The sequence below is a fragment of the Odontesthes bonariensis genome, chromosome 19, assembly GCF_027942865.1.
Source record: "Odontesthes bonariensis isolate fOdoBon6 chromosome 19, fOdoBon6.hap1, whole genome shotgun sequence".
NCBI classification, from domain to species: Eukaryota; Metazoa; Chordata; class Actinopteri; order Atheriniformes; family Atherinopsidae; genus Odontesthes; species Odontesthes bonariensis.
In genome coordinates this window covers 528,948-556,760 of record NC_134524.1, presented here as the reverse complement: position 1 = coordinate 556,760, position 27,813 = coordinate 528,948, and the positions used below count along the sequence as shown (strand labels likewise).

General features: G+C 44.6%; 1 protein-coding gene across 3 annotated transcripts in view; it reads left to right on the top strand.

Annotated features, from left to right (window-relative positions):
• The window catches only part of dlg4b (discs, large homolog 4b (Drosophila)), a 69,334-nt gene extending 47,479 nt beyond the window's left edge, over nt 1-21,855 (top strand). For all 3 annotated transcript variants that reach the window (XM_075450784.1, XM_075450783.1, XM_075450785.1), the window contains 15 exons: nt 1,484-1,608; nt 1,689-1,858; nt 3,472-3,608; nt 3,686-3,836; nt 3,937-4,205; nt 5,365-5,467; nt 6,895-6,991; nt 7,071-7,247; nt 7,696-7,733; nt 12,955-13,002; nt 15,490-15,591; nt 15,675-15,847; nt 20,064-20,173; nt 20,261-20,352; nt 21,176-21,855. In XM_075450784.1, the coding sequence (XP_075306899.1) occupies nt 1,484-1,608; nt 1,689-1,858; nt 3,472-3,608; nt 3,686-3,836; nt 3,937-4,205; nt 5,365-5,467; nt 6,895-6,991; nt 7,071-7,247; nt 7,696-7,733; nt 12,955-13,002; nt 15,490-15,591; nt 15,675-15,847; nt 20,064-20,173; nt 20,261-20,352; nt 21,176-21,282 (1,899 nt within the window). In that variant the 3' untranslated portion in view covers nt 21,283-21,855. The remainder of the gene's footprint in view (nt 1-1,483; nt 1,609-1,688; nt 1,859-3,471; nt 3,609-3,685; nt 3,837-3,936; nt 4,206-5,364; nt 5,468-6,894; nt 6,992-7,070; nt 7,248-7,695; nt 7,734-12,954; nt 13,003-15,489; nt 15,592-15,674; nt 15,848-20,063; nt 20,174-20,260; nt 20,353-21,175) is intronic.
• The last annotated feature ends 5,958 nt before the right edge of the window (nt 21,856-27,813 follow it).

Sequence of the window (27,813 nt, the reverse complement as noted above, 5' to 3'; positions counted from 1 at the left end):
ACTGTTTTTAGCTGTTTTTTTTTAAACTTTTTTTAACTGTTTTTTAACTGTTTTTTTAAACTGTTTTTTCAAAATAATTCATTCAGAAGTAATTACTTCACATTTATAAAATAGCAATGATAAACCTTTATTATGTAAAAGAAAACTGAGAAAACAAGAAAACTGTTGGTCCAACTGACAGTTGGTTTGTGGTAAAAAAACAAAAAAAAGTGTAATCCTGAAAACTGGTGATTGTCTTTTTGTATTGTGTAACAAAAACTACATGATAAAAAATGTATTGAGTTGAGTTGAATAGATAAATAACAGGCGGTTTCATCATACAAAACAGATTTTGGATTTAAAATTCAATTAAGTTGCTTTGTTTTGGGGCGTTGGTAGGGCGGGGCATTTCTGACCCGTAGGACAAAGAGAGTAAACAGAACTCAGCCCAGAACAGGCGGTTAAGCTTGTTGCTAGGAGACAGCTCGTTAGCATGCGAGCTGCTCCAACTGACACAGACTATTACCCGTTTAAAATGAACTATTTTGGACTTTCGCCTACTTTCTCGAACAAACGGTCACAGCTCGAAAAGTAAATGTCGTATCCGAATCATTTATGTACCGTGAGCGCCCCAAGGGACGGCAGAAGCCAGCGGTGTCATTTTCATTCGGCTACCAAGTCGGGCTCGTTTTTAATGGTAGTTTTAAAATAATTTTTACACATTGATTTTATGATTTTAGCCATTTAAAATGGAGTGGAGGGACGGCACTCTGCGCTCAGAGGCAATTTGTGATAAATCTGTGTGGCAGAGGTCAATGAGTGTGACATTGTGTGAAAGAGGACAAAAATGCCTACGTTTTGTGATCAAATTTGTCCAGATCGGCAAGATATTTCAGACATGAGAGAGATTTGTTTGACGAATCCGTGCAGAATGAAATTTAGAGTGGGAGGTAGAGTGGGAGAGACGCAGGACCTGACACTTTGTCTCCCTAAAACGTAAACTGCCGTTGCGTCCAAGCTGTATGAGATATATACAAACCCTTCGATTCAGTTAAAGCCGAGAGTCTCGTGTCACTTACAAACTTTGAATGAGGTCTGTGCTATGCTGTATGGCTGAGTTATAAGGCCTCTGAAAAGGCCATTTTCAAGCTCGTTAAGGCCCAAAATGGCATTTTTTTTCATTTTCCATGCGTTTTCCCGTCCACATTTTTCCGACATTTTCCGATTTTGCCGGAATTCCTTTTGACTAATGAGAGCCAAACGAAATAGCACACCATTCCCGATCGATACGCACGCAACGGTGTGCTTTTTATGTCGGTGGGAGTATCGCTGCCAGTTTAGTAGCACGCCGAACTTTAGGGCAGAAAGGGAAAAATAAGAGTCTGGCAACAGAGTAAGATGTGTGTCTATGCCTTCATAATGAACTTCCCCTTTAATCAGAGGGTCAGAAACACGAACAGGCGGCCATGTTGTTCCGGTCCTGATGTGTCCGTCTGTGCTTCAGGGCAACTCTGGACTGGGCTTCAGCATCGCAGGAGGAACCGATAACCCTCACATCGGAGATGACCCGTCCATCTTCATCACCAAGATCATCCCTGGGGGAGCGGCGTCCCAGGACGGGCGCCTCAGGTGCGACGCGGCGCCTCCATCACGACCCGCCCCAGCGCCACCCGGTTCTGACCCGGTTTACTCTCTCTGTCCGTCTCCAGGGTGAACGACAGCGTCGTGTTCGTCAACGACGTGGACGTCCGCGAGGTCACGCACTCCTTCGCCGTGGAGGCGCTGAAGGAGGCGGGGCCTGTGGTGAGGCTGTACGTCCTGCGGAGACGCCCGTCCAGTGAGCGCGTCACCCAGATCAAACTGATGAAGGGACCCAAAGGTTTGTGGATCAGAACCAGGTGTTCACAGCAGAATAACCTGGATCAGAACCAGGTGTTCACCTGGATCAGAACCAGGTGTTCACAGCATAATAACCTGGATCAGAACAAGGTGTTTACCTGGATCAGAACCAGGTGTTTACAGCAGAATAACCTGGATCAGAACCAGGTGTTCACCTGGATCAGAACCAGGTGTTCACAGCAGAATGACCTGGATCAGAACCAGGTGTTCACCTGGATCAGAACCAGGTGTTTACAGTAGAATAACCTGGATCAGAACCAGGTGTTCACCTGGATCAGAACCAGGTGTTTACAGCAGAATTACCTGGATCAGAACCAGGTGTTTACAGTAGAATAACCTGGATCAGAACCAGGTGTTCACCTGGATCAGAACCAGGTGTTTACAGCAGAATGACCTGGATCAGAACCAGGTGTTCACAGCAGAATGACCTGGATCAGAACCAGGTGTTTACAGTAGAATAACCTGGATCAGAACCAGGTGTTCACCTGGATCAGAACCAGGTGTTTACAGCAGAATGACCTGGATCAGAACCAGGTGTTCACAGCAGAATGACCTGGATCAGAACCAGGTGTTTACAGTAGAATAACCTGGATCAGAACCAGGTGTTCACAGCATAATAACCTGGATCAGAACCAGGTGTTTACAGCAGAATAACCTGGATCAGAACCAGGTGTTCACAGCATAATAACCTGGATCAGAACCAGGTGTTCACAGCATAATAACCTGGATCAGAACCAGGTGTTCACAGCATAATAACCTGGATCAGAACCAAGTGTTTACAGCAGAATGACCTGGATCAGAACCAGGTGTTCACAGCAGAATAACCTGGATCAGAACCAGGTGTTCACAGCAGAATGACCTGGATCAGAACCAGGTGTTCACAGCAGAATAACCTGGATCAGAACCAGGTGTTCACAGCAGAATAACCTGGATCAGAACCAGGTGTTCACAGCAGAATAACCTGGATCAGAACCAGGTGTTCACCTGGATCAGAACCAGGTGTTTACCTGGATCAGAACCAGGTGTTCACAGCAGAATAACCTGGATCAGAACCAGGTGTTCACAGCATAATAACCTGGATCAGAACCAGGTGTTCACAGCCGAATGACCTGGATCAGAACCAGGTGTTCACAGCAGAATAACCTGGATCAGAACCAGGTGTTTACAGCATAATAACCTGGATCAGAACCAGGTGTTCACAGCAGAATAACCTGGATCAGAACCAGGTGTTTACAGCAGAATAACCTGGATCAGAACCAGGTGTTCACAGCAGAATGACCTGGATCAGAACCAGGTGTTCACAGCAGAATGACCTGGATCAGAACCAGGTGTTCACAGCAGAATAACCTGGATCAGAACCAGGTGTTCACAGCAGAATAACCTGGATCAGAACCAGGTGTTTACAGCAGAATGACCTGGATCAGAACCAGGTGTTCACAGCAGAATGACCTGGATCAGAACCAGGTGTTTACAGCAGAATAACCTGGATCAGAACCAGGTGTTCACAGCAGAATAACCTGGATCAGAACCAGGTGTTCACCTGGTTCTGATCCAGGTCTTTGAACTGACAGATCTTGCCCCCCTCTGGTTCAGGTCTGGGCTTCAGCATAGCCGGAGGAGTGGGGAACCAACACGTTCCTGGAGACAACAGCATCTACGTCACCAAGATCATCGAGGGTGGAGCTGCTCATCGCGATGGGCGGCTACAGATTGGGGACAAAATCCTGGCGGTACGTGACCCGTCTTCTTCTTTTTGTCGGTGCTTCCTCACAGGACCGGGGTCTAACCTGAGCTCTGAACCCGGCAGGTGAACCACATGTCCCTGGAGAACATCCTGCACGAAGACGCCGTGACGGCCCTCAAGAACACGGGGGAGGTGGTCTACCTGAAGGTGGCCACGCCCACCTCGCAGTACATCAACCAAGTCGAGCGCTACAGCCCGCCCGACCTGACCAGCTGTACGTACACCTGAGATCCGGTACCTGAGATCCGGTTTGATCCTGGAGTCCCGCCTTCTTCCTCAGTGTAATCAAACCAAACTCTGCGTCTCCCCTGCAGCCTACATGGAGCCGGACTACATGTGCGACTACCCCCAGGCCCTCCCTCCCCCATCCCCGCGCCGGTACTCCCCCATCCCCCGCGGCATGATGGGGGAGGACGACTACTCCCGGGAGCCCCGCAGAGTCTGCATCCAGCGCGGCTCCACCGGTCTGGGCTTCAACATCGTGGGTGGGGAGGACGGAGAGGGGATCTTCATCTCCTTCATCCTGGCAGGAGGACCAGCAGACCTGAGCGGGGAGCTGCGCAAGGGGGACCAGATCCTCAGCGTGAGTACTTAGACCAGGTCCTCATCATGAGTAACCAGGTCCCCATAGACCAGGTCCTCAGCGTGAGTAACCAGGTCCCCATAGACCAGGTCCCCATAGACCAGGTCCTCAGCGTGAGTAACCAGGTCCCCATAGACCAGGTCTCCATTGACCAGGTCCTCAGCGTGAGTAAGCAGGTCCCCATAGACCAGGTCCCCATAGACCAGATCCTCACCGTGAGTAACCAGGTCCCCATAGACCAGATCCTCAGCGTGAGTACTTAAACCAGGTCCCCATAGACCAGATCCTCAGCGTGAGTACTTAGACCAGGTCCCCACAGACCAGATCTTCAGCGTGAGTACTTAGACCAGGTCCCCACAGACCAGATCCTCAGCGTGAGTACTTAGACCAGGTCCCCACAGACCAGATCCTCAGCGTGAGTACTTAGACCAGGTCCCCACAGACCAGATCCTCAGCGTGAGTACTTAGACCAGGTCCCCACAGACCAGATCTTCAGCGTGAGTACTTAGACCAGGTCCCCACAGACCAGATCCTCAGCGTGAGTACTTAGACCAGATCCTCAGCGTGAGTAACCAGGTCCCCATAGACCAGGTCCCCATAGACCAGGTCCTCAGTGTGAGTACTTAAACCAGATCCCCACAGATCAGGTCCCCACAGACCAGGTCCCCATAGAGCAGGTCCCCACAGACCATGTCCCCACGGACCAGGTCCCCATAGACCATGTCCCCGCAGACCAGGTCCCCATAGACCATGTCCCCGCAGACCATGTCCCCACAGACCATGTCCCCATAGACCAGGTCCCCATAGACCAGGTCCCCATAGACCATGTCCCCATAGACCATGTCCTCACAGACCAGGTCCCCATAGACCATGTCCCCACAGACCATGTCCCCATAGACCATGTCCCCACGGACCAGGTCCCCATAGACCATGTCCCCGCAGACCATGTCCCCACAGACCATGTCCCCATAGACCAGGTCCCCACAGACCATGTCCCCATAGACCATGTCCCCACAGACCATGTCCCCACAGACCAGGTCCCCATAGACCAGGTCCCCATAGACCAGGTCCCCATAGACCAGGTCCCCACAGACCAGGTCCCCACAGACCAGGTCCCCACAGACCAGGTCCCCACAGTCTGACTCCTGTCTGTGTGCAGGTGAACGGCGTGGATCTCAGGTACGCCACACACGAGCAGGCTGCAGCCGCTCTGAAGAACGCCGGGCAGACGGTGACCATAGTGGCTCAGTACAGGCCTGAAGGTGAGTAATACGTCTTTATAACACCTTTATAACGTCTTTATAACGTCTTTATAACGCCTTTATAATGCCTTTATAACGTCTTTATAACGCCTTTATAACGCCTTTATAACGTCTTTATAACGCCTTTATAACGTCTTTATAACGCCTTTCTAACGTCTTTATAACGCCTTTATAATGCCTTTATAACGTCTTTATAACGCCTTTATAATGCCTTTATAACCTCTTTATAACGCCTTTCTAACGTCTTTATAACGCCTTTATAATGCCTTTATAACGTCTTTATAACGCCTTTATAACGCCTTTATAACGTCTTTATAACGCCTTTCTAACGTCTTTATAACGCCTTTATAATGCCTTTATAACGCCTTTATAACCTCTTTATAACGCCTTTCTAACGTCTTTATAACGCCTTTATAACGTCTTTATAACGTCTTTATAATGCCTTTATAACCTCTTTATAATGTCTTGACTCTTTATAACGTCCGGTAGGGTCTGTGTGGATATGAGTATAACGTGTTTATAACTTGTTTATAACGTCTTTATACTGTCTTTATAATGTCTTTATAACCTCTGTATAACGTCTTTATAATGCCTTTATACTGTCCGGTAGGGTCTGTGTGGATATGATGAGTCTGATGTGCTGGATGTTAGGATGTTAGCAGGTCCAGTCTGAAGTCCTTTAGCTCAGTGGTTTTCAAAGTGGGGGCCGCCAGGGGGCGCTAGGGGGGGGCTCAGAAAATTGGAGTGAAGATAAGAAAAAAATAGAATTAAATTTTTGTAAATTTGTGTAAATTTTTCATAATAAAAAATTGTCACATTTTTTTAATCAATATTGTAAAATAATTTATAATAATATGTCATATGGAAATGTTATTTGCCATGCTTGTCTTTCTGATTGGCTGCCAGTCAAAACATGGTAGACCTGGCGGTTTGTGCCTGTTCTGAAGCTGCTCTGCTCCTCAAGCTAGCGTGTAGCTAGCTTAGCCAAAATGGACAGATTTTTGACTTGGAAGAGACCGAAAGAACTGGCCGACTAAAATCAGAAAGTATGAGGCAGCATACATTAAGTTTGGCTTTACAGCCGTACAGAAAAATGGCGTCCTCTGTCTGGAGACCCTCTAAATGAGTGTTCAAAACCTTCGAAACTTCAGCGTCACTTGATACAAAAACATCCGTCAGAGTCTGAAAAAATGGTCGACTTCTTCAGACGTAAAGAAGAGCATTTAGTCAGGCTGCATTCACACAGCGAGCTGCTGTCCGTGAATAAAAGAAAGAAAATACGTTCTAAAAGTTGATGTTTCTTTACATATTTTGTAGCATTGTCTGTGGTTTGCAAAGGGGGCCAGAAGCTGATACTGTTTGGGGGGCCTTGGCACGGAAAAGTTTGTGAACCCCTGCTTCAGCTAACAGGCAGGCTGTGTGTGCAGAGTACAGCCGGTTTGAAGCAAAGATCCACGACCTGAGGGAGCAGATGATGAACAGCTCGTCCGGCAGCCTGAGAACCAACCGCACCTTCTACATCAGGTACGCCGAGCCGCCGCACCTGAGGCGTAAAGATGGCGGGTCCTGTAGGACCGAGTGTGATCATGTGATCTGCTTTCAGAGCTCTGTTCGACTACGATAAGCAGTGGGACTGCGGCGTCCTGTCCCAGGCTCTGGACTTTAACTTTGGGGAGGTTCTTCACGTGATGGACAGCGCCGACGACGAGTGGTGGCAGGCCCGGCGGGTCAACCAGCAGGGGGAGCTGGAGGAGCTGGGATACGTCCCGTCCAAACACAGGTGAGCAGCCGCACCTGTGACAGGTGTTCCCGTGGTTCCTGAGGTTTCTGTGGTGGTGCCGAATGGAAAAAATCAGTCTTACCAAGTATATTTGTCTCATTTCTAGTCAAAATATCTCATTACACTTAATATAAGACACAACTGCCTAACAAGTACTATTTCAGATTGTTTTGAGTCACATATCATATGAAACAAGCTTTTTTTTTGTTTTTTCATTTGAAGAGGTTTTTAAGCTAATTTCATGATCACTTTTATCTCAAAAGTCCTAAATATCACATTTTATTTCAAGAAATTTGGACAAGCCGATTTTCACTAGTTCCATTGGCAGATTTTTTTGCTTATTTCAAGCAAAAACGTCTTTTATTTGTTGTTTTTTTACTTATTTTTGGAGGGGCATTTTTTCCAGGGTGTGAACACTCACTGTGAACACCGACTTTGTGTGTTTCAGAGTGGAGAGGAAGGAGTGGTCCCGGATGAAGAGTAAAGGTACCGACTGCTGACCCTCTTCATGAGATGACAGAAATAGAAAAATACTTTAATCATCCCCCAATGGGGGAAATTCAAATTAGTCAAGTAGATCAACATTTTTTGTAAATATTTTCAATGATTGTATTAACAACAACAATAATGATACCAATTCTAGTAAAAAAATACTACTAATAAATGACTAAATAAACAAATAAATTTAAAAAGATCAATCAATCAATCAATTTGAGAGGAATGATGATGATGAGATTCAATTTTATTGTCATTACACATATAGTATAACGAAAAGTAAGTTCCAGTACGATCCATCCAGACAGACAACATAAAAAACAAACAAGGGAGACGGGTGACCGTGGCCATGCAGCTCAGTGAGCGTATGTTAATCAATGAGCATGTGGGTGTGTGCAAGTAGGTCCATGAAGCGCTGTCTCAGAGCCCATTGTCCTTGATAATGCGATGGAAAGTTTATCAACCAGTCTAAACAGTTTCCACAGGAGTCCTCAGGAAGGGGAGGGAGCACATGGGGCAGAGCGTCTTATTTACATAGCATCCAGGAGAAGCTGCAGCTGGCAGCCAAGGCCAGCACGGGGGAGCCAGATTGAGATAACAACAATTGTTTGGGTCAGGCAGACTCTTAATTTTTCCGCCTGCCTGGAAGTCTTTGCTGGTGCGTCTCAATGGCGAATCGAAACAGCCAAATTGTGGGATGTAAAGCCAAATTCCAGGACCTTTCCGCCCGGTCTGAGCGATCAGCTTTCTCCCAGATTTATTCCATTTCTCTTCTGAGTCCAGGAACCTCAGCCAGCCTGCGAACCTGTGTAAGGGTCGCATCCAGCTTCCCATTCTGCTCACGTAGCATCTCAGTCTGAGTGTTGATTGCTCTGCCGACCCCCTCAAACGCTGCCCACGTTTTCTTCATTTCTCGATATGCCACGTATCCTCCAACTCCAAACAGCAGGAAACCATCCATCCAGTTTCTATACCGCTGAATCCGTCGGTCGGGTCGCGGGGGGGCTGGAGCCAATCCCAGCAGTCAGTGGGCGAGAGGTGGGGTACACCCTGGACAGGCCGCCAGTCCATCACAGGGCCACACAGAGACAAACGAGACAAACAACCACACACGCTCACACTCACTCCTAAGGACAATTTTAGAGTCACCAAACAGCAGGAAACCAGTAATCATAAATCCAAATGTGTATAAATCTTCATCATCCTCGACTGAGAACATCGATAAACACACAATGCTCCACTTCCCCCAGGAAGTGAGTATCCAGCGAAGAATGTCCCGGCAGGGCATGAGGGTTCTCCTTCTCCCAGTTTTGCATTAAGAGAAAATTTGATCAATTGCGTTGAGAGACCAGCTGACCAGATCCATCATTCTTTAATTCGTACGATATGTAGAGAGAGGCTCCAAAAGACAAAACTCAGACACGCTGAAGCAGGGCAGAAAAGGGAGGGTGGGGAGACAGAGAAAATGCGTCCTTCTTCACCGAGAGCAAGAACAGACCATCGTCACACCTTCCCCACCTCCATCACACCTTCCCCACCTCATCACACCTTCCCCACCTCCATCACACCTTCCCCACCTCCATCACACCTTCCCCACCTCCATCACACCTTCCCCACCTCCCCCACCTCCATCACACCTTCCCCACCTCCATCACACCTTCCCCACCTCCATCACACCTTCCCCACCTCCATCACACCTTCCCCACCTGTTTTGTGAATGCCTTTGGCCTCAACAGTCTGATGCTGTGACAGCTCTGCTGTAGTAACTTTAATATAATGTTTAAAACACCTGATCATGAACTACATCATGAACCACATCATGAACTATATCATGAACTACATCATGAACCACATCATGAACTACATCATGAACTATATCATGAACTACATCATGAACTACATCATGAACTACATCATGAACTATATCATGAACTACATCATGAACCACATCATGAACTATATCATGAACTACATCATGAACCACATCATGAACTACATCATGAACTATATCATGAACTACATCATGAACTACATCATGAACCACATCATGAACTACATCATGAACTACATCATGAACTATATCATGAACTACATCATGAACCACATCATGAACTATATCATGAACTACATCATGAACCACATCATGAACTACATCATGAACTATATCATGAACTACATCATGAACCACATCATGAACTATATCATGAACTACATCATGAACCACATCATGAACTACATCATGAACTATATCATGAACTACATCATGAACTACATCATGAACTACATCATGAACTATATCATGAACTACATCATGAACCACATCATGAACTATATCATGAACTACATCATGAACCACATCATGAACTACATCATGAACTATATCATGAACTACATCATGAACTACATCATGAACCACATCATGAACCACATCATGAACCACATCATGAACTACATCATGAACTATATCATGAACCACATCATGAACTACATCATGAACTATATCATGAACTACATCATGAACTATATCATGAACCACATCATGAACTATATCATGAACTATATCATGAACTACATCATGAACCACATCATGAACTACATCATGAACTATATCATGAACTACATCATGAACTACATCATGAACTATATCATGAACTACATCATGAACCACATCATGAACCACATCATGAACTACATCATGAACTATATCATGAACCACATCATGAACTATATCATGAACTATATCATGAACTACATCATGAACTACATCATGAACCACATCATGAACTACATCATGAACTATATCATGAACTACATCATGAACCACATCATGAACCACATCATGAACTACATCATGAACTATATCATGAACTACATCATGAACTACATCATGAACCACATCATGAACTATATCATGAACTACATCATGAACCACATCATGAACTACATCATGAACCACATCATGAACCACATCATGAACTACATCATGAACTATATCATGAACTACATCATGAACTACATCATGAACCACATCATGAACTACATCATGAACTACATCATGAACTACATCATGAACCACATCATGAACTACATCATGAACTATATCATGAACTATATCATGAACCACATCATGAACTACACATGAACTATATCATGAACTACATCATGAACTACATCATGAACCACATCATGAACTACATCATGAACTACATCATGAACTATATCATGAACTATATCATGAACTACATCATGAACTACATCATGAACCACATCATGAACTACATCATGAACCACATCATGAACCACATCATGAACTACATCATGAACTATATCATGAACTACATCATGAACTACATCATGAACCACATCATGAACTACATCATGAACTATATCATGAACTACATCATGAACCACATCATGAACTACATCATGAACTACATCATGAACCACATCATGAACTACATCATGAACCACATCATGAACTACATCATGAACTATATCATGAACTACATCATGAACTACATCATGAACCACATCATGAACTACATCATGAACTACATCATGAACCACATCATGAACTACATCATGAACTACATCATGAACCACATCATGAACTACATCATGAACTATATCATGAACTACATCATGAACTACATCATGAACCACATCATGAACTACATCATGAACTACATCATGAACTATATCATGAACTACATCATGAACTACATCATGAACTATATCATGAACTACATCATGAACTACATCATGAACTACATCATGAACCACATCATGAACTACATCATGAACTATATCATGAACTACATCATGAACTACATCATGAACCACATCATGAACTACATCATGAACTACATCATGAACCACATCATGAACCACATCATGAACCACATCATGAACCACATCATGAACCACATCATGAACCACATCATGAACCACATCATGAACTACATCATGAACTACATCATGAACTACATCATGAACTACATCATGAACTACATCATGAACCACATCATGAACCACATCATGAACTACATCATGAACTACATCATGAACTACATCATGAACTACATCATGAACCACATCATGAACCACATCATGAACCACATCATGAACCACATCATGAACCACATCATGAACCACATCATGAACCACATCATGAACCACATCATGAACCACATCATGAACTACATCATGAACTACATCATGAACTACATCATGAACCACATCATGAACTACATCATGAACTACATCATGAACTACATCATGAACCACATCATGAACCACATCATGAACTACATCATGAACTACGTGCTTCAGCAACACAAACGTGAGTTAATAATGATGTTAACAGAATAATGAATCAAAGGCAGAAAATAAAGGTAAAGACTAAGACTAAAAGTAACAATGTAACAATGAGTGTGAGTACTTAGACCAGATCCCCATAGACCAGGGGGATGAAATGTTCCTCAAAGTGAGAGTTAAAGGATTAACAGACATCATGAGGTCAAACAGATGCATCAGTGATCAGACATGAGGTGCCACAGGGCTCCTGTCTGGGAACATTTACATTTACATAGTTCTTCATCATCTGTAACGTCCTTTGATCGTTCAAATCTTTCCATCTGTAACCTTTATGTAGATGATGTGCTTTTATCTCCTCCTGGCCCTGATTCGTCTTCAGTCTGATCCTGATCGTGAAGCCATAAATCTGCGTTCCTCGCGGTCCAACCTTTAAATCTGGAGCTATGCTAACTGGCTGCTTGCAGACGCTCTGAACACCCGGGGTACAGCCGCCTCCTCCAGCTGCTCCTGGGTTCCCACAGCTACGAGTTCTTATCTGAATATTAAAGAAACAGCAGCTAAAATAACCTGTTTTTGGAGTTTTCCAAGAGATAAAAAAATGCAGATTAGTCTGAAGGAATAAATTGACCTGGACCTGATTGTTTTTATATGTCTTTTGCTCTTTAATAGCTGATATAAATGCAGATTAATGAGACATATAACGGTCATATTTAACCAATAATACTCATCTCAGCATCACTGATGAGAAACAGCCATCAGATGGTGATGTGTCAAACATCTGTCGTTGAAAACTTCTCTTCTGTCATCTTGAACTGCGTGATGTCATCACCATGAACCCCCTGTTGTGGTGTATGACCCACCTTTACCTTTACCTGTGTGTGTCTTCTCCTCCCAGGTCGAGAAGGGTTCGTTCACAGCTACGAGCTCATCACTCAGATTGAAGGTCAGTGTCGTCCTCAGATGGTTTATTTGTAGTTTCACTTGAGGAGGACAGGTGTTCTTCTTCTACATCTTTAATGAAATCCTTTACTACTAATTCGTCGGCACAAAATTGTAAACAGCCGGTATTTTGTCAGGTTTTCAACACGTTGGGGATCTAAACGACTACTTTCTCGCCTGAAAATGTTTCAAATGTTGCTAAAGTTTACAGAGTTTAGAGCTTAAGAGAAATCAGCTTCAGGCCGGCTGATTTCGGCTCGGGCAGGAGCGAAATGCATTGTGGGTAAACGCTCTGCATACGGTCTGATCGATCAGTATGTAGTATGTAGTATGCAGAATGGAAGTATGCAGTTTGCAAGTATGTAGTAGGCAGTATGCAGTATGCAGTATGTAGTATGTAGTATGCAGTATGTAGTATGCAGTATGCAGTATGTAGTATGTAGTATGCAGTATGTAGTATGTAGTATGCAGTATGTAGTATCCAGTATGTAGTATGCAGTATGTAGTATGTAGTATGCAGTATATAGTATCCAGTATGTAGTATGTAGTATGCAGTATATAGTATCCAGTATGTAGTATGCAGTATGCAGTATGTAGTATGTAGTATGCAGTATGTAGTATGCAGTATGCAGTATGTAGTATGTAGTATGCAGTATGTAGTATGTAGTATGCAGTATGTAGTATCCAGTATGTAGTATGCAGTATGTAGTATGTAGTATGCAGTATATAGTATCCAGTATGTAGTATGTAGTATGCAGTATATAGTATCCAGTATGCAGTATGCAGTATGTAGTATGTAGTATGCAGTATGTAGTATCCAGTATGTAGTATGTAGTATGCAGTATATAGTATCCAGTATGTAGTATGCAGTAGGTAGTATGTAGTATGTAGTATGTAGTATGCAGTATGCAGTATATAGTATCCAGTATGTAGTATGCAGTATGCAGTATGTAGTATGTAGTATGCAGTATGTAGTATCCAGTATGTAGTATGTAGTATGCAGTATATAGTATCCAGTATGTAGTATGCAGTAGGTAGTATGTAGTATGTAGTATGTAGTATGCAGTATGCAGTATATAGTATCCAGTATGTAGTATGCAGTATGCAGTATGTAGTATGTAGTATGCAGTATATAGTATCCAGTATGTAGTATGCAGTAGGTAGTATGTAGTATGTAGTATGCAGTATGCAGTATGTAGTATGCAGTATGTAGTATGTAGTATGCAGTATGCGGTATGTAGTATCCAGTATGCAGTATGCAGTATGTAGTATGCAGTAGGTAGTATGTAGTATGTAGTATGTAGTATGCAGTATGCGGTATGTAGTATCCAGTATGTAGTATGTAGTTTGTAGTATGCAGTATGCAGTATGCAGTATGTAGTATGTAGTATGCAGTATGTAGTATGTAGTATGCAGTATGCGGTATGCAGTAGGTAGTATGTAGTATTTAGTATGTAGTATGCAGTATGCGGTATGTAGTATGTAGTATGCAGTATGTAGTATGCAGTATGTAGTATGTAGTATGTAGTATTTAGTATGCAGTATGTAGTATGTAGTATGTAGTATGTAGTATGCAGTATGTAGTATGCAGTATGTAGTATGTAGTATGCAGTATGCGGTATGCAGTAGGTAGTATGTAGTATTTAGTATGTAGTATGCAGTATGCGGTATGTAGTATGCAGTATGTAGTATGCAGTATGTAGTATGCAGTATGCAGTATGCAGTATGTAGTATGCAGTATGCAGTATGTAGTATGCAGTATGCAGTATGCAGTATGTAGTATGCAGTATGCAGTATGCAGTATGTAGTATGCAGTATGCAGTATGTAGTATGCAGTATGTAGTATGTAGTATGTAGTATGCAGTATGCAGTATGTAGTATGCAGTATGTAGTATGTAGTATGTAGTATGCAGTATGCAGTATGCAGTATGTAGTATGCAGTATGCAGTATGTAGTATGCAGTATGTAGTATGCAGTATGCAGTATGCAGTATGTAGTATGCAGTATGCAGTATGTAGTATGTAGTATGCAGTATGCAGTATGCAGTATGTAGTATGCAGTATGCAGTATGCAGTATGTAGTATGTAGTATGTAGTATGTAGTATGCAGTATGCAGTATGCAGTATGTAGTATGCAGTATGCAGTATGTAGTATGTAGTATGCAGTATGCAGTATGCAGTATGTAGTATGCAGTATGCAGTATGCAGTATGTAGTATGCAGTATGCAGTATGTAGTATGTAGTATGTAGTATGTAGTATGTAGTATGCAGTATGTAGTATGTAGTATGTAGTATGTAGTATGCAGTATGCAGTATGTAGTATGCAGTATGTAGTATGTAGTATGCAGTATGTAGTATGCAGTATGTAGTATGTAGTATGCAGTATGCGGTTTCGAACACAGCCTCTGACTCCACATCTCTGAGCAGTTCAGCCTTTGCTTCCTTGTTGTTAATGAGTGGGTGTAAATAAAGTTTGCTCTGACTGTCTGTAGTGGACTACGCCCGTCCCGTCATCATCCTGGGGCCGACCAAAGACCGGGTCAACGACGACCTCCTGTCCGAGTACCCGGACAAGTTCGGCTCCTGCGTCCCCCGTAAGTCGCCAGCCGCCCGCGGTGAGGAGAGGCAGCGTGAACGAACAGGGGATGATGATGTCACTCTCTGGCTCCGCCCACAGATACGACGCGCCCCCGCAGGGACTACGAGGCCGACGGGCGGGACTACCACTTCGTCTCGTCGCGGGAGCAGATGGAGCGGGACATCCAGTCGCACCGCTTCATCGAGGCGGGGCAGTACAACAACCACCTGTACGGGACGTCGGTGCAGAGCGTCAGACAGGTGGCCGAGCAGGTGAGGCGCGCCGGTTACCATGGTGATGGTCAGCCTGCGTCATGGAAACCAATCACTGCAGGGATGGGCTCAGAATCTGAGCAGAACCGGTCCAGAAGTCCGGATTCAGTATTGGGAATGACCATATTGTTAAAAAAATATATTTACATATATTATATCTATATATATCAATCAATCAATCAATCAAACTTTATTTATATAGCCCTTTACAACAGGATAAAAAAATAAATAAAAAAAACATAAAACACGATTCAGAAATGGTAAAAGTGCTAAAAGCGCTGCAGGGCATTAAATGCCTTCCACAAGTGCAATAAAATGAATTGAATAAAATTTGTATAAAATTAAGATAATTAAAAAAGAAGAGCGGATAGAATGGATGCATTGTGGTGTAATGTATATGTAATATAATAATAATCTTGCTGAAATCACTTCTTGGTGGACACAAAAAGAGACGAAGAGACATTTTTCCAAGCTTACCTTTTTGATAAAACATAGGGGAACGGGATAATAAGAAGATGTAAACTATGGTAAGCCCGTGTGTGTTGTGAGTTTGCTGTCCCTGAAATGTGAAATGTCACATTAAAGTTTTACACTTCTTGTTAAAGCTAAGTTATAATTTGATAGTATTTTCGCTCCCCTTGATTTTTTTGTAGAGTTATGCTTAAAACCTTTTATACAATCAAATTTTGTGTGTAATTAATTTTCCAAACAAAAGGACAAAACACGTCATATAAGTCAACAGTGAAATGAACTGATAGCCTTTTTTATAACCAGTCCTTTATAACCCGGACTGGACCTGCACAGAACCAGAGAAGGTTCCTCAGAGGATCACAGACACTGAAAAAAATCTAAATCTTACCAAGTACATTTGTCTCATTGAGTATCTCATTACACTTAATATAAGACACAACTGCCTAACAAGTTCCATTTCAGCCAGATATAGGGACTTGTTTTAATACAATACATCTGGAATATCTTGTTAAGTGAAAAAGTCTTGAAAACAAATTGTTTTGAGTCATATTTCACATGAAACAAGCTTTTTTTTTTACATTTGAAGAGGTTTTTAAGCTTATTTCAAGATCACTTTTATCTCAAAAGTCCTAAATATCACATTTTATTTCAAGAAATCTTGACAAGCCGATTTTCACTAGTTCCATTGGCAGATTTTTTTTTGCTTATTTCAAGCAAAAACGTCTTTTATTTGTTGTTTTTTTACTTATTTTTGGAGGGGCATTTTTTCCAGTGGAGGTCCAGAAGTCCGGATTCAGAGTGAGTCAGAGGAGTCAGAGGAGTCAGAGGAGTCAGAGAGGAGAGTCATGTGATGGTTGATGGAACAGCTGAGTCACCTGGGTTCTGGATCATCTGTGGGGGGTTCTGCAGCAGCAGCTGGTGTTAGATATAACCAGATTTACTGAGTCAGCATGGTCAGAGGAGGACTGGTCATTGAGAAACCTGAGGTGGGGGTTCATATTGTGCTGGATGGACCGGCTGGCTGGATGAGTCTCAGAGAGGTGAAGGCGGAGCTCCGACTTTAAACTGAAACAGTTAACGGGAACAGTTGGGTTTCGTCTGTAGAGCAGCAACACCAGGAGGTGGCGCCTGGTCCACAGAGCAGGGGTCCCAGCATGGAGCCCTGGGGCACCCCCCTTTGGAGAGGGGCCTCTCATGCAGTGCTGTTTGTTTCCATAGCGACACTTTGTTGTCACTCTCTGTTAGACTGCTTTTGTTGCCATGGTGACGCTATGATGACATCACAGTTTGTATCGTGAGGAGGCGTTGAGGCCGATGTTCCCTCTGATTTTTCATGTTTCTGGGCAAACACACTGTGGACCACTGTGAGCAGCATACTAAAGCATACACCTGTATCACACCTGTTCAAAACCTTGGATCATAGCAAGTTACACGGCTTATTAAAAGAATCAAATCACAGCAGCAGTTTTCATTAGTTTACTTTTAATATAAGTGATTTGGCCCACTTAAAATGAAAAAGACAAAAATCTTGTTGTTCATGAGATGTGTAGTATGTTATCTGTTATATGTGAGAGTCATGCGTGCAGCCTTGTTTTGCAGAGTAGACCTTTCTCAGATAGATAGATAGATAGATAGATAGATAGATAGATAGATAGATAGATAGATACTTTATTAATCCCGAGGGAAATTTAAGGATCCAGTAGCTTATACAGACAGACACAGAATACACAATACACTGATTACAAATCAGAATACAAAATACACAAAACAAGGAATGAACAAAAATGTAAAAGAAGAAGAGTGGGATGGTAGCGGATGCAAATGGTAGGGAGGTAAGACAATGTTTGTGTCGGTTGACTTGACTCGAAAAAGGAAAAATCTCCCCCAGTTTCACCGCTTCTGTTTGCACTCAGGCAGCCATTCCATCCTAAAAGAACCGCATTTCTTTTTTACTTTGGCTCAGTGAGTGGATGTGTCGCTGGCGCTGCCCGTTCATTTCGCCATGATAAGGGGCGTCTCTTAGCTCCTAACTCTGCCGCACTGTTGTTAGCTAGCTAACCTGCACGGCGCGTATGGGCAGGGCACATATGCAAGCACCATCAATGCTCTGATTGGCTGCATTGCGTAAGTAAACCGTATCGTATCATTGGCTGAACACCTGTCACTCACTGCATTACATTTTGTGTTTTATTGTCCTTTTTACCATGTATTTAGACTTAAGCTCTTCCTTAAATTGACCTTGGAATGTCATGATTTGTTTTCTATGTCCGATGAGTGCAGACTAACATATTTGTTTAGCGAAATAGTGTTTTATTTAGCCTAATATGTGTTGGAAGCTCACCAACTTTATGTCTGAGTGGGGTTGTTGTCTACTGAGGACCGTATATGTTGCATTAGCTATTATGGAGATGTTCTTTTGACTTTTGCTTTTTATTACTTATGGTGTGTCTTGTAAGCCCATGCTGGCTGGGCACCTTTTTGGTGTATGACACCGTTTAACAAAATAAACAAAAACAAAACAAACAAACAAAAACATATTGAAAAATGGTACAGAAAAATAGCCTGGGAAATCCCATGCTGCTTTGCGCTCGATTTCATTCTCACTGCAAAGTCAGCCTGGAAACCACCGCCCTTATTTTTGCCAGAGTTTGGGAACCAATCACAGACGGGGGGGGGGGGTGGCAGCAAGACGATGATGACGTCTATGCGCTACACCGAAGCTTGTAGAGTGTTAATCCAACATGACAGCGGACACAACGTTACCGTTCGATGCAGACTTAGAAAGTGTTTCGGAGTAGATTCACCCTGGGGTCATTTGAACCGTGACATCCAGCCAAGTAGCCCACCCGCAGTTTTTTCGATATTGGCCAAACATCAGCTGAGTTACTGAGTTATCCTGAATAGCTTCGTACAAGCGCTAACGGACCCTGGCAGTATCTCCAAAATTACCACACTAAAATCACATGCCATGACACCAAACTTCTACAGTTGTACAAATATGGTCTGTACTCACCAAACGATGCATTTGGAAGTTTGTACATAGTCCAGGAGTTTATTATTATCAACACAAGCCTGATAGCTTCTCTGCTGCTAAAGCTGCGTCGACGTCACTTCTGGGAGCTTTAAAGTAAGATGAGGGTTGATCTACTACTGTAGACAACAAAGCAAGGCTGCTCAATTTCTCCATTATTAAAATAAATTCACAACTCTACAGCATAAACATTCATGTAGAATATAGCATATAGGCCTACTTTGTTGTCAATTTAAGTAGCTTAGAGCGCAAGTTTACTTTTATTTTACTTTTTTTTCTTCTTCCTCGTCGAATTTCTGTCGTCATCTGGTATAAGTGATACAATTGGCTATGAATCGCGCGCAAAGCAGCATGGGAAGAACCTGACGTCATTTGATAGACATTCGTAGCGCCCAATAAACGGCTCTAGGCATTCGTAAACCACGCCTCAAATACGAGAAAATGCACACCTAGTTCCCAGACCACCATCTCATCGAGATTGTGGACGCGTCAGCCAGGCTAACAGAAAAACACATTTTTGGTCTAATTAATTAATTAGATCAGATTCGGTCTAGTATTGGATATTAATGAATACGTTTATGGTGAATCTTATTTTATTGTGCGCTGAGAATGTGCGAGCAGCTCAGAGGGAACGTTGGTTGAGGCGTGTGATAACTTGGTCCTGTCGTCTGAAACCGTTAGTTACCTTTGGCTTTGCTGCTGTGCGTTCGCCAGGGGAAGCACTGCATCCTGGACGTGTCGGCCAACGCCGTGAGGAGGCTGCAGGCCGCTCAGCTCCACCCGGTCGCCATCTTCATCCGGCCGCGGTCCCTGGAGAACATCCTGTAAGCTGACGCTCAAACCTCCCGGCACGACACCGATGAAACGCCCCGCATGAACGTGTGTGTTTACAGTGTGTGACATGTGTGCAGGGATCTGAACAAGCGTCTGTCGGAGGACCAGGCCAGGAAAGCTCTGGATCGAGCCATCAAACTGGAGCAGGACTTCCTGGAATGTTTCACAGGTAAAAACACACCTGTGGAAAGCAAACCAAACTACTACCCAGTCACTGAGATGGAAAGAATTTAATTGGAAGAATGTAATTCGATATTTTGTCACACCTAGAATCAAAAGTAAACAGATAAGTACCCACCAGCCACGCAGGAGATTGTGTAACCACGTAGATTCAGATCACACACACATCTTTTGGAAATGCACAGATATACGGCCCTTCCGGGGGAATGTCCACTCAGTTCTCTGCAATGTGTTGGGATATGTGATTCCTAAATCCTGTCTTGTTTTGTACCTCGGACATTTGGATGGATCGGTGCATGTAGGAGACTAATATCTGGCTAAGATTCTACTGGTGGCTGGAAAGAAGGCCACTACTAAAAACTGGCTCAAGACTGAACACCCCTAGCAACAAACAACGGATGTCAATTATAGACGATATACTAGCGATGGAACATCTCACATACAAGTTGAAAGTGAAAGAAGAACTATTCGCTAAAAGATGGGGAAAATGGTTGTCATATAAGGAAAAACTTGATTTTATATAATTACATACAGGCTCTGTTGAGGCTATTACTGCCTTTTTGTTTGTTTGTTAGTTAGAATCTCTTTTTGTTTGTTGTTGTTTATTCTCTCTGTCCTACTCCGCAATTCAGAGTTGATTGTCTTGCATTGTATTGTCAATATTGTAAACTAAAACTAATGAATAAAATTTGTTAAAAAAACAACAACACACCTGTGTGTGTAGCAGACCGGCTCGCAGCTCGCCGCTCACGCTAATCTCTGACGCTAATCTCTGACGCTAATCTCTGACGCTAATCTCTGCCTGTTTTCAGCCATCGTTCAAGGCGACAGCTTCGAGGAGGTCTACCACCAGGTCAAGCTGGTCATCGAGGACCAGAGCGGCCCCTACATCTGGATCCCCGCACGGGACCGACTCTGATTGGCTGCAGCCGCTGCCTCCGTAGGGCCGCCATCGACGCGCCCCCAGGTCCCGGTCCTCCCGGCGGCGCCACCTGACACGGATCAGACGCTTTGTTTTTATTAGTTTTGTTTCTTTTTACACGAGGAGGACGAGCGAGCTCAGTGATTGCATGAATGCCGTAACCACGGCAACCAAGAGATGTGTTTTTTTGTTGCGGGGAGCACAGATGTGTGTGTGTCCGTCACACGATTGGCTGATTGATTCTGTGTTCAGTGACTAATCCTGTATTATCAGTAAATAACACATCACAGACTGTAGAGTTCAGTTACTATCGAAGTATTTATATTAACCTATTTATTTATTGATTCATTTATCTATTTATTTATTTATGTGATGTGAAAATGGTGTGTGTGTGTGTGCGTGCGTGCGTGCGTGTGTAGTGTACATTAAGACTTGTGTGACTGTAAATAAAACGATGGGGCTCAAACACACAGTCTATTCAGGGCTTTAAGTATCAGAAAACCACTGGACTACATCTCCCTCAGTCCTTTTCTGGTGGACTACAAGAACCCACCCGTCTGGACTACATCTCCCACAGTCCTTTTCTGGTGGACTACAAGAACCCACCCGTCTGGACTACATCTCCCACAACCTTCACCTGTTTGGACTACAACTCAGTCCTTTTCTGGTGGACTACAAAAACCCACCCATCTGGACTACATTACCCATAATCTTCACCCGTTTGGACTACAACTCAGTCCTTTTCGGGTGGACTACAAAAACCAACCCCTCCATCTGGACTACATTACCCACAATCTTTACCCGTTTGGACTACAACTCAGTCCTTTTCGGGTGGACTACAAAAACCAATCTGGACTACATTACCCACACTCGTGCTAACTCAGACTGAAAGGCGTTCCTCTGTGACCGGGACTACAACAACCTTTTAATGGACTATATGACCCACAATCCATCTCTGCCTCAACATAAATGCTCATCATCCCTCAGTGCTGGGACAGACACCATAACCCCCCCCCCCCCCATTCTATGGACTACAGCTCCCACAATCCCATTCTGCTGCTGTTTGGATAATGCCTCCTCTTGGTTGCTCAGCAGCAACGAGGAGGTAAAACTAACTGAACCACTTTCAGTTTTCAGCAAAAAAGCTGAACTTCATTACCCAGAATCCCCAGTTTCTGTTGTAATCCCCCAGTTTACAACAGAGGCTTCATCTGATGGATGCTGTTGTTACAGGAAGCTTCATGTAGAATATGACTTTATTATCCGTTTGGAAGTGACAAATAAAGATAAAAAGGTGAATATAGTCACTCATCCTTCTGTCCTCATATTTAGGAATCAGCTAGTTTCTCTCCTAAAGGGCCCCGAAGGTTCTGAACACTCTGTTGGACCGGGCCCCAAAGGTTCTGAACACACTGTTGGAGCGGGCCCCAAAGGTTCTGAACACACTGTTGGAGCGGGCCCCAAAGGTTCTGAACACACTGTTGGACCGGGCCCCAAAGGTTCTGAACACACTGTTGGATCGGGCCCCAAAGGTTCTGAACACGCTGTTGGACCGGGCCCCAAAGGTTCTGAACACACTGTTGGACCGGGCCCCAAAGGTTCTGAACACGCTGTTGGACCGGGCCCCAAAGGTTCTGAACACGCTGTTGGAGCGGGCCCCAAAGGTTCTGAACACTCTGTTGGATCGGGCCCCAAAGGTTCTGAACACACTGTTGGATCGGGCCCCAAAGGTTCTGAACACACTGTTGGATCGGGCCCCAAAGGTTCTGAACACACTGTTGGATCGGGCCCCAAAGGTTCTGAACACTCTGTTGGATCGGGCCCCAAAGGTTCTGAACACTCTGTTGGATCGGGCCCCAAAGGTTCTGAACACGCTGTTGGATCGGGCCCCAAAGGTTCTGAACACTCTGTTGGAGCGGGCCCCAAAGGTTCTGAACACGCTGTTGGACCGGGCCCCAAAGGTTCTGAACACGCTGTTGGAGCGGGCCCCAAAGGTTCTGAACACACTGTTGGACTGGGCCCCAAAGGTTCTGAACACACTGTTGGAGCGGGCCCCAAAGGTTCTGAACACACTGTTGGAGCGGGCCCCAAAGGTTCTGAACACACTGTTGGAGCGGGCCCCAAAGGTTCTGAACACACTGTTGGACCGGGCCCCAAAGGTTCTGAACACACTGTTGGACCGGGCCCCAAAGGTTCTGAACACTCTGTTGGACCGGGCCCCAAAGGTTCTGAACACACTGTTGGAGCGGGCCCCAAAGGTTCTGAACACGCTGTTGGACCGGGCCCCAAAGGTTCTGAACACGCTGTTGGAGCGGGCCCCAAAGGTTCTGAACACGCTGTTGGAGCGGGCCCCAAAGGTTCTGAACACGCTGTTGGATCGGGCCCCAAAGGTTCTGAACACGCTGTTGGACCGGGCCCCAAAGGTTCTGAACACACTGTTGGAGCGGGCCCCAAAGGTTCTGAACACACTGTTGGATCGGGCCCCAAAGGTTCTGAACACACTGTTGGAGCGGGCCCCAAAGGTTCTGAACACGCTGTTGGACTGGGCCCCAAAGGTTCTGAACACACTGTTGGACTGGGCCCCAAAGGTTCTGAACATACTGTTGGAGCGGGCCCCAAAGGTTCTGAACACACTGTTGGACTGGGCCCCAAAGGTTCTGAACATACTGTTGGAGCGGGCCCCAAAGGTTCTGAACACGCTGTTGGATCGGGCCCCAAAGGTTCTGAACACACTGTTGGACTGGGCCCCAAAGGTTCTGAACATACTGTTGGAGCGGGCCCCAAAGGTTCTGAACACGCTGTTGGATCGGGCCCCAAAGGTTCTGAACACACTGTTGGACTGGGCCCCAAAGGTTCTGAACATACTGTTGGAGCGGGCCCCAAAGGTTCTGAACACTCTGTTGGATCGGGCCCCAAAGGTTCTGAACACACTGTTGGACCGGGCCCCAAAGGTTCTGAACACACTGTTGGATCGGGTCCCAAAGGTTCTGAACACACTGTTGGATCGGGCCCCAAAGGTTCTGAACACACTGTTGGATCGGGCCCCAAAGGTTCTGAACACACTGTTGGATCGGGCCCCAAAGGTTCTGAACACACTGTTGGACCGGGCCCCAAAGGTTCTGAACATACTGTTGGAGCGGGCCCCAAAGGTTCTGAACACACTGTTGGATCGGGCCCCAAAGGTTCTGAACACACTGTTGGATCGGGCCCCAAAGGTTCTGAACACACTGTTGGACCCAAAGGTTCTGAACACACTGTTGGATCGGGCCCCAAAGGTTCTGAACACACTGTTGGACCCAAAGGTTCTGAACACACTGTTGGATCCAAAGGTTCTGAACACACTGTTGGATCGGGCCCCAAAGGTTCTGAACACACTGTTGGACCCAAAGGTTCTGAACACACTGTTGGATCCAAAGGTTCTGAACACACTGTTGGATTGGGCCCCAAAGGTTCTGAACACACTGTTGGAGCGGGCCCCAAAGGTTCTGAACACACTGTTGGATCGGGCCCCAAAGGTTCTGAACACTCTGTTGGATCGGGCCCCAAAGGTTCTGAACACACTGTTGGATCGGGCCCCAAAGGTTCTGAACACACTGTTGGAGCGGGCCCCAAAGGTTCTGAACACACTGTTGGATCGGGCCCCAAAGGTTCTGAACACACTGTTGGAGCGGGCCCCAAAGGTTCTGAACACACTGTTGGATCGGGCCCCAAAGGTTCTGAACACACTGTTGGACCGGGCCCCAAAGGTTCTGAACATACTGTTGGAGCGGGCCCCAAAGGTTCTGAACACACTGTTGGACCGGGCCCCAAAGGTTCTGAACATACTGTTGGAGCGGGCCCCAAAGGTTCTGAACATACTGTTGGAGCGGGCCCCAAAGGTTCTGAACATACTGTTGGAGCGGGCCCCAAAGGTTCTGAACACACTGTTGGACTGGGCCCCAAAGGTTCTGAACACACTGTTGGATCAGAACTTCAGGGTAACACGCCTGGCAGAATGAGGCTATGACACCTGCACCCCAACCATTGGACTCCATTACCCACAGTGCATTGGGCTGATTGGTTTGCATTGGGCCTGCTGGCAGATCTGTTGGTTCTGGTGGGTTCTGGTGGGTTCTGGGCGGGTCGTGTGGATAGTTCTGATATTGATGATGCTCCATCTCCTCACCACCTTTGTCTGGCAGAAACACTCGTTCTCACAGTATTGGTTAGCTTTGACACGCGCACCTTGTCCAAAGGGGGCTGTTGGTTTGATGAATGACCTGTTGTATCATGAAATAAATTAGTTATAAATTAAATTCTACTGATGAAATATTGAAATAAATTCCTTATAAAAGCTGGACGTGGCTGCTGTCTGATTCGTGCACGATGCGACCCGCCTCAGCTCCTGCTGTTGGGGATAAAAACTGGCCGATTACCTCGTGGACCGATAAATCACAAGACTAATATTCACCACAGCCAAGTAAGTATTTACACCTGTTAAGTTAAAAAGTGTAGAAAATAAATCCGTTATTACAGTTTGTTTTCTAAAGGGTGGCTCGCCACAACCACTGAGGTTCCCCTCCATAGAAATGATATATTATGTCTAATGCTGTGTTCCAAACCGCATACTACTCCTACTACTCCTACTACTCCTACTAACTTTTTGAGTTAGTATGCGAGTTTGAGTAAGCAGAAGTTCCCGGATGCATCCTAGATTCTCCTAAATGTTGGGTATGCATCATGAGGTTACTACTCATACTCAAACTACCCAAGATGCAACGTAACGTGACGTCGCCGAGTATTCTGTCATGTTCATCACGTTCTCGCGCGGATTCTTTACAGAATACTGTCATGAACATGGGGTGCCATGTTTTTAGTTTTGTGTTTTAGTTTCTCATGCTTTGGTGGTTAGTCTTTAGTTTTCTAGTCCATGTTTAGTTAAGTTTTGCCATTTGCTTTTCCCTCACTTCCCATGCAATGCAATTTTATTTATAGAGCACAATTCATACACAAGGCAATTCAAAGCGCTTCACAGCTACATAAAATCACAAGAAGGCAATAAAATCATTAAAAAGAAATTAAAAAAATTTAAAAATTAAATTTTTTTTTTTTAAAAATTTAAAAATTTTTTAAAAAAAATTAAAAAACCCATTCAAAATAATCATGAATTAATTCATTTAAAAGTGAAGAGTGTAGATAAAATACTTTCAGGTGTCATATGCACTGCTAAATAGAACTGTTTTCAGCCTGGATTTAAACATTGTCAGAGCTGAGGCCTGTCTCACATCTTCTGGAAGACTGTTCCAGATGTTAGGAGCATAAAACTGAAACGCAGCCTCACCTAGTTTAGTCCTGACTCTGGGCCCCAGCAGGAGACCCCTCCCTGAGGTTCTCAGAGCCCCAGTTGGTTCATATGGCTTTAAAATGTGCCAGGTCATTAGTTTCATTCACGCCACCTGCACTCCTTTCCATCAGCTGCACTCATCAGTTCCCCACAGTACTCAGGTTCCCTGGTTGCTTTCGGTCATGGTGAGATCCTTGCGCCATGCACATGCACCTTCACGCCACGCCACGCCACGCCACGTCTTGTCTTTCTGAGTTAAGTATTTACCCATGCCATGCTTAGTTGTTTGTTTTAGCTCATAGTCCTGTTAATGTATTTTTTTATTCCACAGTTTAGGTTTCTTTGTTATCCGGCTCAGCTTCTGTTTAACATTTTGTTTTGTTAACATTTTTATCTCTAAACCAACACATCTATTTATTGATTCCTAAGATTTTAACCATTTTAACCATGTGAGACCATGTATTTAAAGACCTAGTAACCATGGTTACACACATTTATTTTAACCTACAGGACAGCGCTTCTGTCTCCGCCCTCAGGCAGTGAGAGGAATTACACTGTTCGTGTTTATCTGGATATCAGAAACATTTCAAAGATTCTTTAATGTTGTTAAAAACATCTGGAAGCCCAACAAAATTAAATAAAAAATGGAATAATAAGCAAGCTGTTTTTATTCCAGGTGCGTACCTGTGCACACCCAGGTACGCACAGCTGGAGGATGTGCAGGGAGGTGTTTATCCCCTCTGAAGTCTTCTTCAGGTTGTTCTCTCTGCGCCGACCCTCCAGCTGTTCCACCTCCTGAGGTGTTTATCCCCTCTGAAGTCTTCTTCAGGTTGTTCTCTCTGCGCCGACCCTCCAGCTGTTCCACCTCCTGAGGTGTTTATCCCCTCTGAAGTCTTCTTCAGGTTGTTCTCTCTGCGCCGACCCTCCAGCTGTTCCCCCTCCTGAGGTGTTTATCCCCTCTGAAGTCTTCTTCAGGTTGTTCTCTGCACCGACCCTCCAGCTGTTCCCCCTCCTGAGGTGTTTATCCCCTCTGAAGTCTTCTTCAGGTTGTTCTCTGCACCGACCCTCCAGCTGTTCCCCCTCCTGAGGTGTTTATCCCCTCTGAAGTCTTCTTCAGGTTGTTCTCTGCACCGACCCTCCAGCTGTTCCCCCTCCTGCCTGTAGTCGGACTCGTTGCTCCTGATGCGTCCAACCACAGCCGCAAA